The sequence below is a fragment of the Dendropsophus ebraccatus genome, chromosome 14 (assembly GCF_027789765.1).
Source record: "Dendropsophus ebraccatus isolate aDenEbr1 chromosome 14, aDenEbr1.pat, whole genome shotgun sequence".
NCBI lineage: Eukaryota > Metazoa > Chordata > Amphibia > Anura > Hylidae > Dendropsophus > Dendropsophus ebraccatus.
Genome location: NC_091467.1, coordinates 34,422,609 through 34,437,048, shown reverse-complemented (window position 1 = coordinate 34,437,048; position 14,440 = coordinate 34,422,609). Strand labels below are relative to the sequence as shown.

The 14,440-nt window shown below is 43.0% G+C and overlaps 1 protein-coding gene across 3 annotated transcripts in view; it reads right to left on the bottom strand.

Annotated features, from left to right (window-relative positions):
- Window positions 1-1,244: 1,244 nt before the first annotated feature.
- The window catches only part of LOC138773059 (corticotropin-releasing factor receptor 1), a 143,338-nt gene continuing 130,142 nt past the window's right edge, over window positions 1,245-14,440 (bottom strand). For all 3 annotated transcript variants that reach the window (XM_069953978.1, XM_069953979.1, XM_069953980.1), the window contains 7 exons: window positions 12,753-12,906; window positions 9,272-9,332; window positions 7,605-7,677; window positions 5,733-5,818; window positions 5,498-5,633; window positions 4,354-4,395; window positions 1,245-2,593 (listed from right to left, as the gene is read on the bottom strand). In XM_069953978.1, coding sequence (XP_069810079.1) covers window positions 2,453-2,593; window positions 4,354-4,395; window positions 5,498-5,633; window positions 5,733-5,818; window positions 7,605-7,677; window positions 9,272-9,332; window positions 12,753-12,906 — 693 coding nt within the window. In that variant the 3' untranslated portion in view covers window positions 1,245-2,452. The remainder of the gene's footprint in view (window positions 2,594-4,353; window positions 4,396-5,497; window positions 5,634-5,732; window positions 5,819-7,604; window positions 7,678-9,271; window positions 9,333-12,752; window positions 12,907-14,440) is intronic.

The window sequence follows — 14,440 nt, the reverse complement described above, 5'->3', positions numbered from 1 at the left end:
TAATCCAAATTTCACTTAAAGTATTGGCACAGTAGGTGAATCATAGATGAATAAAATCTTTACCCATTTTCACTGCTGGACAAAAGTCAGCAAAAATCCCTCTATTCTATGAGCCTATTCACAACATGCTGTGATGTCCTGTGTGATCTGACATCTTTCTATCATAGCCAATATTCAGCTTTCCAGCAACTTGTGTTACAGTAACTCTTCTCTGTGATCAGAGCAGATGGGCTAGTCTTCACTCTTTGGGGCGCCCATGGTCTCGTTCACCAGTTGTCTTTTCTTGGACCAGTTTTTGTAGGTACTAACCCTTACATACTAAAAACACCTTACACATCCATTGTGATGACCTATCCTTTTCAGAATCTCTAGCCATCATTATTTGACCCATGTGAAACTTAAAGGAGAAGTCTGGCAAAGAGTTTTATTAAAGAATTGTACTGCCCCCTAAAAGTTATACAAATCACCAATATACACTTATTACGGGAAATGCTTATAAAGTGTTTTTTTCCCTGCACTTACTGCTGCATCAAGGCTTCACTTCCTGGATAAAATGGTGATGTCACGACCCGACTCCCAGAGCTGTGCGGGAGAGGATGATGGCAGAGGGATGTTCAATGTCCCTCCAGTGCCCTGTGTACCCCTGCCATTATTCTCTCCAGCAGCCACAGCCCACACAGCTCTGGGAGTTGGGTCGTGACATCACCATTTTATCCAGGAAGTGAAGCCTTGATGCAGTAGTAAGTGCAGGGAAAAAAAGCACTTTATAAGCATTTCCCGTAATAAGTGTATATTGGTGATTTGTATAACTTTTGGGGGGCAATACAATTCTCTAATAAAATTTTTTGCCGAACTTCTCCTTTAATGCTTATCCATTTTTCCCACTCCAAACACACCAACTTCCAGAACTGACTGTTCACGCTTGACAGATACCACAGCTGTCTTAGTTTTTCTGACTTTGGCTGCCTGCTGTCACCACTAGGGGGAACTAATTGCATACATATTTTTTAAATGCTGCATGCAGTGAGCTTCTCCTAGTTCAACTTGTGGCTGTCAGAGTGTGCTGAGACACAAGTTGAAGACCACATATAATCCAATATTTGATGTTATACCAGAAGATACATAAATACCTAAAATATGTGGCACCCAAGGCAACTACTGCTGCTGCCTATCCATAAAAAAGAAACACAACAGACGCAGGTCACTGAAATATTTGTATATTTTTATATATTATAGTAGCCTGATACAGTCCACTCCTTACGATAACTCCTGATAAACACTTCTTGTTAGAGGGGATGCATGTGCGACCCTCTACATACATAACTGGACAACATTCGTGACAATTTTAAGGTTTTATTTGTATACTGTGAGGACTTACTATAAAGACATTTTCTGATTGTAGTGCAACACTCTAACACTTTATATTTGTGCAGTAAAAAATACCTATAATATGTAACGACTTGAGTTGCAGATCCAGTCCACAGTGGCACTTTATCCTCTGACCCAGTCAGGCATTGTATAGGTCCGACAATAGAACATTCACTTTAATAGAATCTCTTTGTACAAAGCTGCAGAAAATATTCTCTATCGCTCTTCCTTTATTCTGACTGAAGGCCTTTCCATACAAACATAGCTTTTTATAGGTTCCGTCCTGTAGTCTCCCTGTATATTGAAACTATTAAGAGGTCACTTAGAGAAGGAAAAGTACAGATACTTCTTATCTTGCAAGTTATTCTCACATGATAAAGAATACTATAATTTGAATAGAATTTTTGAATAATAGAATTTTACTCTGTAATCTCTATCGTAACATTAATCCAAAGCAGCACTGCATTGCCTTACTCATTCGCCCTCAATGGAAGCTTGTCCTATGATTCCATGAATGGATTTGGTCCCCATGGTACACAATCATATGGCACTCTATACAACCTGAATTAATATATTCTCCTTTTCTGCCCAGCACATTATCAGATTATAATTTGTGCTCATACATTGTAGCAACTTATATATGTTAGGACAAGAAGCATCAAAATGATCAATCGTGCAATGGCTAAGCCTGATGCTGGTCTTTTTCCACTGCGAGGCACGGAGGATTGGCTATACAGCCTGGATGCAGGTTACTCAGCAATCATTTGGTTGTGGCTGGTGATATATCACAAAAGTTTATGGTTTGTGCTGTGTGCAATGTTCGATCTATTGGTTTATCTGCTTGATTAGTCCTAGTTTGCTCATCCCTAGCAGTACCAATATTGCACTAAGGGTTAAGGTCCTCTTTGCTCCCTTCACCCTCTTTTGATTGTCAAGGTACAACTCAATTGGACACATGGAATGTGGCCTTTTTGGGTTCTATTCACGATCATGACCATGCAGGAGGCTCAACCCTCCGCACACCTTCCTGTTTCAGTGTTGAAAAACTTCAGAGGGCTAACTGCGCCGTTCTTCAATAGGTGGTTCAGATTGCAGAAGATTGTTTAATGCTATGGAAGCTGACCCGTGTGGGTGACGTGGGAATGGACATTGCTCGGGCTACTCGAGCACGGATTGAGTGTTTGTCTTGCCAGCGATGCCAGCGCTTTCTGACTGCAGACCGTACCTAGTAAATAAAAAAAATGTGTTATCCATGAATATAGGTTTCATGATCTCAGACTGCATTATATTTACTTATAGTCCTTAGCTGGAACACTGACTCTTAACCAAAAGAACAACAAGATATACTGTATATTCCTAGATATGCAGGAATTTGGAGGTTGTGAGATCAATTAATACTCCAATCAAGATATCTAAAAGGCTTGTAACTTAAAGTGACTCTGTACCCACAATCTGTCCCCCCCAAACCACTTGTACCTTCAGATAGCTGCTTTTAATCCAAGATCTGTCCTGGGGTCAGTTCGGCAGGTGATGCAGTTATTGTCCTAAAAAACAACTTTTAAACTGGCAGCCCTGTGTCATACGACCGTGGCCTACAATATCTGTGCCCTAACTTTCCACCACCCCTCCGTCCCTCCGTCCCTCCTCCCCACCCTCTTAATCATTAGGAATGACCATGAACATTTTCTCCTGTCTCAACACTGCACAGGTGCCTTAATGACCCAGTATATGTGCCATGCTAGCAAAGGTGAGGAATAGTAGAAAATCTGCCTGGAGCATTCCTAATGATGAAGAGGGCGGGGAGGAGGGACAGAAAGGGTGTGCCAGTATACTGCATACACAATCTAGGCCACGGCCGTTTGACGCAGGGCTGCCAGTTTAAAAGTTGTTTTTTAGGACAATAACTGCATCACTTGCCGAACGGACCCCAGGACAGATCTTGTATTAAAAGCAGCTATCTGAAGGTAGAAGCGGTTTGGGGGCTCAGATTGTGGGTACAGAGTTGCTTTAAATGGTCATTTACATCCTCCCTCCAGTTCATAGATTATATTATTCCTAACACAGTTATAAATCTTTTTATTTTCAGAAGAAAGGGAGAAAGCCTGGGCTGTGTACAAGTAAACTTAGCTAGTTTGTCTGTTCATGATGATCCACATTGTTTCTGTTTTTATCCAGCACCATCTATAAAACTCAGGATTCTTACTAGTAAAACTGATGAAACAGGCTAAAGTATAACATATTTCCTTCTAACACAACTGTAATATTTTAGTGCCCCAGACCATCTCTTGTAAATCATTATTGAAATGAATAGTACTCTTAGTAAGGTTCAACAGAATAATGAAGAGCCCAAGTCAGGGCCAGCACGGGTCGGCGAGTTACAGGACCCACAATGCTCTAGGGGCCCCAGCACTACCCCTCCCCCACTCACAGGGCCGGTGACATCAGTACGCCAACCCACCCCCCCAGGATTCCCACAAACTGCCCGCCGTCCGAAAGTTGTTCCCTTGCGACACAGGCATAGTGGCTACCACCTCAGGCCCCACATCCCGCTGCAAAACTTGCTGAGTGACATCACTCTTCGGCCATCCGTAGCAAGCAAAGTCCAGCCTCCTGCAGCAAGCAAGCCCGGTATTCTTGAAGGGAGGAAGGGATCCGTAGGGGATAGTTTGTGGCATTACTGCCATTATTTATTATCATCTACTGTCACTATTGGGGGGGGGTCTCAACAGAGGCCCTTACCCCTTCCCGCCTCTGCGAAGACCCCCAATGGTGACAGTAGACTTCTGCTTGTTACATTACAGGGTAAAATAAAGAAGATCTGACTACTTCATGAAAAGGATCATTACTTTTTTAAATAATAAAAGGGTCAATGATGGTTCTCTGGGTTATTTTATTTCAATAAAGATCTTTTCCAAGTTGTTGTGTTTTTTTTTCTTACATACATTGTACCTGGTAATTAAATCTCATGTAATAGGTAATACCCACCTCACTGTTTAGGAAGCAGTAGAATACAGAAACGAAAAATCCCTGTAGAAGAAATGAAGTATTAGAAAAGCAAAGGTAAAAGGCTACAAATAACTGTATTTTGTCACCTACTCAAGTCAGTCCTAACATTTTTTATACAAAGTGGTTTCTCTGTATACTGCACTGCTGCCTTAATGCTTTTGCACAGTTTAGTTCATATCTAAACCAGAGGCTTCATTCAGGGCCTCAATTGCAGAATGAGGTAACAAAATTGCACGCTGTATTTTCTAGTCATATTAAAATCCCACAAAATGCCACACGCAAGTGGAAAACTTAAAGGGGTTACCCAGCGCTACAAAAACATGGCCACTTTTCCCCTCTCATGTTTTTGTAGCGCTGGATAACCCCTTTAATGTCAGTAGGGTCTATTGGGCTCTGTTGTCCATCATGCAGTGGTCTGCCCAGCTCTGTGAACAGAATCTAAGGAGGTCTCAAACAAGGTCCCTCACTCAACAGGGCAAAGTAATCAAAGGTGGTAGCTGCACTTGGCAATATTTCCAATATTGGGTGCAATGGCCTCTTTGACACATCAAATGACTCCAGATAATCTTATGCAAATTTACAGTCAAAAACTAATTTCCAGGATGTTTTTGGGGACCTTGCTAGACAGATTAGGTGTAGGCCTTGGACTAAGGGCCCTATTCCACCGGACGATTATCGTTCAGATGATCGATAAATTGTTCGAATCTAAACGATAATCGTTCGGTTGAAATGCAGTTAACGATTAACGACCGAACTAGAAATCGTTGATCGCTTTATAAGACCTGGACCTATTGTTATGGTTGCTCGTTCGCAAAACGTTTGCAAATTGTTCGCATTGAATAAGACGTTGTTTGGTCATTTGCATCAGATACGAACGCAATAGCGAAGAAATAGCGAAGAAAAAATCATCACAAATATGATCATAAGTAACGATTATCGTTCCATGGAAATGAGTGAACGTTTTCAGGTCTTTCGCAATAACGGTCGTTTGAGATCGTTAACGATTATGTGAACGATAATCGTCCGGTGGAATAGGGCCCTAAGGCTTGAGATTTGGGATTGCAATGTTGGTAAGGATGGGACTAAATAAATTAGGGCATATTAGATAATCTTTCCTCATTACCTGGAAGGACTGTAAGAAAGAGTTAAAATAGATGAACACAATTCTTGAGACTTCATCCTCTCCTGGAGTCACAAAGAAAAGCATGTAGGTTATTCCCAGGAGTGGTAGGAGAACAAGTGTTGCCTTGACTGCTTTCCTGTAGGGGAGGCATAAAAAATATATAACTTAATTCAGAGGGGCCCTCAAGAGATAAGTAAACGTGAGAGTTGATATTAGGCACAAGAGCCTGTACTACCTGTACTGGATGGTCTCTGATGTGGTGGAGGCTCGGAGCTTTGTCATCAATATGCGCACAATGTTAAATAAAAATATAAAGTTTATCTGCAAGAAAAAGAAAATAGCCGTCATTACACCACATAATCTGTATACAATATATAGTGTCATAATGTCTCATAATTTAAGCATTAGGAGTTAGCAACTTTTTGACACTTAGTCTGAGAGGAAATGCATGGGGCCACATGCAAAAATGGGGCAAATTGAGTCAGTATTGTTTTTGAGACAAACTTTTTGCATAGTTGGTCAATGAAATGTGAATCATGGGATATGAATATCAATATTCTAAAGGTTTTTATACATTACTCATGTTTTAAGACTATATTCCCACTATGGGAACATATCAGGGATAGGTGTGCATTAGAGATGAGCGAACCGGGTTCGGGTTTGAGTCTATCCGAACCCGAACGTTCGACATTTGATTAGCTGGGGCTGCAGAACTTGGATAAAGCTCTAAGGTTGTCTGGAAAACATGGATACAGCCAATGACTATATCCATGTTTTCCACATAGCCTTAGGGCTTTATCCAACTTCAGCAGCCACCGCTAATCAAATGCCGAAAGTTCCGGTTTGGATCGACTCGAGCATGCTCGAGGTTCGCTCATTTCTAGTGTGCATTTCATAATGTCAGGAGCCGTCCGTCATTCTTGGAGTGTGCGTCTGGCCTCCTGGAAGCGCCGACTGTGTTCCTGATGACTGGCCCGGCTGGTTGTTAAGGGTGCGTGGATGGCGTCCTTAGGTTCTAGCCGAGCGACTTAGGTGTTTCTAATTGTAGTAATGCTGACTGGTGGCTAGCACTGCCATTCAGCTCTGTTAGGGGGCTGGAGTCTCTGCCCCAATCATGTCCTGGGGCTGGGACTCCAGCCTCCATAAGACTACTGCCCCCATCATGCTACCTTGCCTAGCTTTTTTTAAGCTAGCCTTGTATCCTGATTGTTATTCCCTGGTTTTCCTGATTTTGGCTTGACTTTTCGACTCCCCCCCCCCCCCCCCCCCACAACTTTAATTTTGTACCGCAACAACTGATAGATTTTGAACTGGCTTGCTGACCCTGCAAATATTGTGTTTGTTTTGTATTGTCTCTGTTTTGTGTTTCTCTTCACCAGTGTAGTACCTGTTTTCAGGTTGGGGTCGGCCTGCTAAGGAGCCGATCACTCCAAGAGGAAAGGAACAGCGGGGCGGGTGCTGGCACTAGGGCCTAGGTCTTCACCTGTCCTGTGTCTCTGGGTCCCAGCCTGACACATGATCAATATTACAAGACTGCCGCCTTTCCCACTATGTTCTTATAGTGGGAACATAGCCAAAGACTCATTTCAGTGCACAGAGCTTTAGTAGTAGCTTTAATACTATATTAGCCAGTCTTAAAGGGGTTATCCAGTGCTACAAAAACATGGCCACTTTCCCCCTACTGTTGTCTCCAGTTTGGGTGGGGTTTTGAAACTCAGTTCCATTGAAGTAAATGGAGCTTAATTGCAAACCGCGCCTGAACTGGAGACAACAGTAGGGGGAAAAGTGGCCATGTTTTTGTAGTGCTGGATAACCCCTTTAAGAGTAAAACCCATGCATGAGTAGCTCAAGACTGGATAGTTCTGATGGGTACATTTTTATTATTCAATAGCAGTGCAAATGTTACATTAGCAATTGAGTATATTCAGATTAACTAAGCAAATTTAGACAGACAGAATCTCTATACAGACAGAATCTCTATGTTTGGGGCTTAGTTTTTTTTTTGTACACACCTGAATGCATTATAGCTATGCATGAGACACACCATATGAATAATGGATATGTTTGTCTATGCCAGCTCAGAAATGACAGCAGTTTGTGTCCTTACCAGAAGCACAAGGATGACAGGACCTTGGTAGATAAAGTCTGTGTACACTCCTGCCTTTTTCCCAAACCAGCATCTGGAGATATATAAAGTGTGCACTATGTTATTACTACTATTTTACACAATAAGGCTATGTTCACACATTGTATTTCGGTCAGTCTTTGTAGCCAAAAAACAGAAGGACATGGCAAAATTATAATGGATTTGCGATGTTCCTACTTCGGGAACATATCAAGTAAAGGCGGTCTTCTCATAATATAGACGGCCGCTAATAAGACAGCCGCCTTTTCCCCCTATGTTCCCTGAAGTGGGAACATTGCCTTTCTGTGTTTTCAAACCCCTACTGGTTTTGGTTGAAAAAATACTGACCAAAAGACTGATGGAAATTCTATGTGTGAACATAGCCCATGAATCTAAGTATATGGAATTCTCTGTTGTAATAGTTGTTTAATGACATAATATAATGGACAGTTATTTAATGGTATCAAGAGAATTAGGAAGACCGTAATGGCGCGTATGCCATCTGACCAGTCAAGGGAATGATGGGCTATGGTTTCCTGAAGGGAATTTATATTTCAAACTACTAATGCTGTTAGATAGTTATTAAGACAAGGATATATCAGCCTCTTCTTTCTTTGAGCAGTAGCTAAGTGAAATTTCTAAGGAAGACTGTTAAGAAAATTGCTTTATTTTTCATTCAGTAAATGACAACAATAAGAAAATTAAAGCAAAGAATTAAATATGTTTTTGTCATTTGTTAAAAAAATTCACATGTAGTCCAGACACGTCAACAGTTTAGATCCCACTGGGTCTCAGTCCTGAGGCCTGCTCTGATGGTAAGTTATAGCTGGGTTATGAATGCAGCCATAAACTTGACTCCCTGGCTCATTGACTAATCTGAATGATTACAGTAGTTGGTCTCTATTGACATCTCCTGTAATGAGCCCATCTCCTGTAATGAGTTAGATCAATCAATTGGCGGGGGAAGGAAGCATGCATCCAACTATAACCTACGGGTCTCGAAACTTTGGCATGACTGGATAATATCTAAAAAGTGACACTAACTTAAGCCCACCAGAGCTGTGACTATAAGGACCTATGCTCCACATGCACATCCCCTCAATAGACTTAGTCCATTCTTTCCATATACCCCTGACCATGGCAGAAATTAGTTTGCTGTATATTTGTTTATGTATAATATTTAATTGACAAATAACCAAAACGGTCAACTTATACAGTACTTCACCACGTGAGCTGCTGTATGCCAGTGCCTTGTCCCTACTGGAGGGCAATAATGTGTCATAGACTTCTTGGTGAGACAACAACACAGACTTGATTTGTGATATTTTTTTTTTTGGTCCAAAGGAACATTATATTTCAGTGGAATGGTAAGCTCCCAGACCATGTCAGGTACAGAAACATATAGCATCAGCTATGTTACTGTATGACTGGAAAATAATGGTTCTTCAGAAGAATTTAAATTTATTGAATCACAAATGAAGTCCACTGTGCCATCCCTCCAGGGAGTCTATGGTGTTCTTATGGCACATATGGGTCATGTCACCATAACGCATAGCTAATAAAGTTATTTGTGAATCTAATCTAATAGGACGCAGCATCCTCTCACTCTTTTCCATATCATAGTGTGCCTTCCCATCACTGATTCTTACTTCTCATTGTCATAGTAGAGCTTGCCAATGGCCCACGCCACAATGATCGGAAATGGTATACCTGCAATGAAGAAAGGAATGAACTAGAATAATGATATGTCAGACACGATTCATTACTGTTTATAATATCCTAATACGAGTATATGGCCTTTCAGTCTCCTAATTCTTCTCTCTGATATCCATAGGCTCCAGATTAAAAGACTACGCTCCTGATTTGGGATTAGCGAACTCTGAGTACGTTTGTGTTCATCAAAACCCAAACTCTTTGCGTTTGATTACCGGTGGCTGAAGAAGTTGAATGCAGCCCTAGGGAGTCCTGGAAAACATGGATTCAGTGTATGGTCTATGGCTATTTCCTTATTTTCTACGCAGCCTCAGGGTTGCATCCAACTTTTTCAGCCACCGGTAATTAAATGGCGAACATACTCAAAGTTCGCTCATCTGTATTCGATTTACAACCTTGTGATATTGCATCACTGAGTGAATCCAGGATGCAAAAAACAAAAATTAGCAATCTGATGGGAATGTCCACTTTAGAATATGTATTTTTGTTAGATGGGTCTCTCAACAAAATGTTTATCACTGGCCTTTGCACTAAGAGGATGTCTACTGATCAGCTGTAAACTGTTGAGGACCCTTGCTGCAATTCGCTCACAATGTCACTCCTCGGAACATGAAACATTACACAGTTATTAAAGCGACTCTGTACCCACAATCTGACCCCCAAACCACTTGTACCTTTAGATAGCTGCTTTTAATCCAAAATCTGTCCTGGGGTCCGTTTGGCAGGTGATGCACTTATTGTCCTAAAAAAATACTTTTAAACTTGAAGCCTGTGCCAAACAGGAGTATCTGTGCCCTAACTTTGCACCACCCCTCCGTCCCTCCTCCCCGCCCTCCTCATCATTAGGAATGCTCCAGGCAGAATGCCTACTGTTCCCCTCCTGTTTAGCCTGGCACATGGGCTGGATCGTTAAGCACCTGTGCGATGTTCAGCATGGAGTAAATGTTTCAGGGGCATTCCTAATGCTGAAGAGGGTGGCGAGGAGGGACAGAGGGGAGGTGCAAAGTTAGGGCACAGGTACTTCCGTTTGGCACGGGCTTAAAGTTTAAGGCTATGTTCACACTACATAAAAGTACGGCCGTTGTTGCTGATGGCAACAACGGGCATACTTTTACCGTGGTGGAACAATGGCTGTTGTTCTATGGGATCCCGGCCTGGTGCGTACACACATCGCGTGCGCTCCGACCGGGATCCCATACGCCGACGCAAACAACTGACACGTCAGTTTTTTGCGGCCGGAATTCAGTGAATTCCGGCCGCAGAAAGACCTGTTAGTTCACACAGTGAAGCAAGCGGCTCACTGTAGGCTATGGGAAGCTCTGATGCGGACGCGCTCTGATGTGCCCGCATCAGAGCTCTGCGGCCAGAAGGATCATCTGGCCAGTACTTAAAGCGTAACTGTCATTTCAGGGTCATTTTTCTGAAAACAATAAATATCTATAGTACAAGCGATTTTAGGAAACTCTGTAATAGGTTTTAGGTACTAAAAGAGTTTCCTTCTGTACTGAAAAAGCAATCTCCCAGCCTCCCCCCTCACATCAAATGAAGCAGGATTTCTGTCTCCATTATGTGGCTATGGAGAGGGGAGGGGCTGTTAGGAGTGACTGAGCATGGAGGATTTCTGCACAACACAACACCCTGCAATCTTCTCTCAGTAAGTTCATAGATAAGCACTGACCTTTCTGACACCTGAATTTAGCGTTTTAGGTGCCCAGACAGTCTACAAACAGCTGACCTTCATGTCACCTCTTCCTGCTCCCTCATCTCCCTCAGCCCCTCCCCCCTCCATAGGCTTACAATGGAGAGAGCAGAGCCCGTCTTCACTGGCTTCTCTGTAATGAAGACGTGTTTGCCTGATAATGCACAGATAAGAAGTCAGGGGGGGAGGCAGGGAGATTGCTTCTTGAGTACAGAAGGAGGCTTTTTTGGCTGATAAAACCTATTACAGAGTTTCTTCAAATCGCTTATACTACTGATTTCTTCAATAAAAAAAAACATGACAGTTACGCTTTAAGTACCGGCCGAGATGATCCGGCCAGAGACCAGCCGTTCCGTGACCAAGCCGGGGTCACAGAACGGCCGGTCTCTTACGTAGTGTGAACATAGCCTCAAAGTATTTTTTTAGGACAATAACTGCATCACCTGGCGAACGGACCACAGGACAGGTCTTGGATTAAAAGCAGCTATCCGAAGGTGCAAGTGGTTTGGGAGGGACAGTTTGTGGGTACAGAGTCACTTTAAAATCATTGGAATATGGAAGTCCAGTGCTGTGGTGAGGTCTGGTTACAAAACAAATGAGTGAACTATACATACAGTAAAATCCATTAGAGATCACCAGACTGACTGACTGACTGACTCATTTTAAAATGAATGTACCATCAGTACATTCACTTTAAGTGTTTCATATAGATAGAACAGAGCCTTTTTTTCAACCACGGCCCGGTTCCCACATATGGCGCCATTCTATTCCCAGGCCCTGGCTGGGGGGGGAAGCACTGGAGGTGGGCCAGGCTATCAACAGTGGGAGGAAACCCCTGCCCCTCTATGACGTGGCTCCATTAGAATCAATGGAGCCGCATCATAGAGGGGCAAAGGTTTCCTCCCACTGGGGGCCTGCTGCCAGTGCTTCAACCCTGGCCGGTGCCCGGGAATAGAATGGCGCCGTATGTGGGAACTGGGCCGTGGTTGAAAAAAAGGACCATGGCACCGGCTTCACCGTGTCGACGCCGTTCTATCCATGTGACAAAATTAAAGTGAATGTACTGATGGTACATTCGCTTTAAACTTGTGTTTTTAATCGTAGTCTATGATTATGCACAAAATGAGGATTATGAGTTAAAAGGAAAGTTCAAAAAGCATTAGTAGTTTTAGTGACCTGTAATACAATTTACTGTTTGCATACTTCAATGAAGGGTTTGCATCTTTGCTTCGTCTGGCGTGCTCACACACTGAGGAGATGGGAGAAGATTGGACTTGAAATACATAGTAAAATAATTGGGCTGCCCATATAATGCACAAAAGTGGCAGGTACTTTAAGGCTATATTCACACGCTGTCTTCTTTGGCCGTTGGACGGCCATCATTAAAAAATAACGCCTGTTATGTGGCCTTAAATGAAAGCTGTCCTAAAAGGCGGCCGTCAACGGACACAGAAGAAAGCGTGTGACCATAGCCCAATCCAGTACCAATTTCACAGTTCCTATTTTTATGGCTTTCATTTAACAGTGTGTAAACTCGGCCTAAAAGTTTCCTAAAGGGTTCCAACCACTTAGGCTCTTACGTTTAAGTAATAAAGGAAACTATTACATGGTTAAAAAAAAATACATGTTCACAACATGTATTGGACTAAACTCTCTCCTTTGTCTAAGCTGCTTCCGTATCAGGCTATCCCTGTTTGTCATATTCTGCCATGACTTACACCAGCCAATGCAGATGAACATCCACTTGCGCAGTTTGTCGGTGGAGTAGGTCAGGACAATGGCCGTGTGCAGATAGCAACCCTCACCAAACATCCAGAAGAAATTAGTAACATAAAAATAATTGTGAGCAATAGTGACCAGGCGACACCAAACCTAGGTAAAAAGAAGAAGGTAAAATCAGAAATGAACTAGTCTACACCAATATTCTACCATTTACAAAGTCACAGCAATTAATATCGGTGTAGTTAGGAACGGGGTATCACAACATGCACATATGTGCCCTAGTCCTTTGAGTTTCTCTAACCTGCAATAACGAATATTAATATTGAATAAATAAAAATTAAGGTGGATAAATAAAAATTAAACGGGTTGTCCAGCAAAAAACTTTTCCTTTCAAATCAACTGGCGTCAGAAATTTATATAGATTTGTAGTTTACTTCTATTAAAAAATCTCAAGTCTTCCCATACTTATTAGCTGCTGTATGTTCTGCGGGAAGTGTTGTTTTATTTTCAGTCTGACACTGCTCTCTGCTGACATCCCTGGCCGAGACAGAAACTCTTGTCTTGGGTCTCTATGAATCCCCAGAGAAAACCTGTCCTGCTCTGAACAGTTCCTGTCTCGGCCAGAGATGTCAACAGGGAGCAGTGTGTCAGACTGAAAATAAAACATTTCCTGCATGACATATAGTGGCTAATAACCATGGGAAGACTTGAGATTATTTAATAAAAGTAAATTTCACATCTATATAACTTTCTGATACCAGTTGATTTGAAAGAAAAAGTTCTTCACTGGACAACCCCTTTAAAGGGAACCAATCACCCGAAAATCACCCAGCACGCTTCCCAAACATCCCCCTGTACCCTCCATGTCCCCCTTTATTAGACCGTATTCTTATTTTTATGATGTCCCGCGCTGTATGTAAATGCAGGGCTAGTAGTCATGGTGGGCGTATCTAGTCAGGGTCCTGGACGGTTGGAAATGCTGTAATCATGCCCAGAGGGGGCTTGATTGAAAGACCTGCGTTCCGCTCACGTCACCTGGGGCCTGCGTTTCAGGTCTGTGGCGTGCCGACATCTTTAGGACACCGCTCATGCTCAGTGCGTCTCCCGCCGTACAGTGCAGGCCCCAGGTGACGCCGGCGGAATGCAGCTCTGGGAGTGATTACAGCGATTCCACCGCCCAGTACTGTGACTAAATCCGCCCAGGACCGTGACTACTTGCCCAGCATTTACATACAGCGCAGGACATCATAAAAGTAAGAATACGGTCTAATAGAGGGGGGCACGGAGGGTACAGGGGGATGTTTGGGAAGCGTGCTGGGTGATGTGCCAGCACGTTTCCTTATCATTAGGGCGATTTTCGGCCTGATTGGTTCTTTTTAATTAAAGAGGACCTGTCACCCCCCGTGCCGGGCTGACAGGCTCCCGACCCCCTGTTAGAGCCCCCTATACTCACGTGATCCCGCCGGGTCCCGCTTCCTGAGCCGGTCGGGTCACGGAGATATCAGCGCCCGAAGCCCGGCGCGCGCGCTGACAGGAGAGTCCGATGCCCATAGAGAATGACGGAGCATCGGACTCCCCATTCATTCTCTATGGGCGTCTGACTCTATGGGCGTCTGGCTGTCAGAGCGCGCGCCGGGCTAAAACATAAAACATCTGTATTACACCTCAAAATATACCAATCATA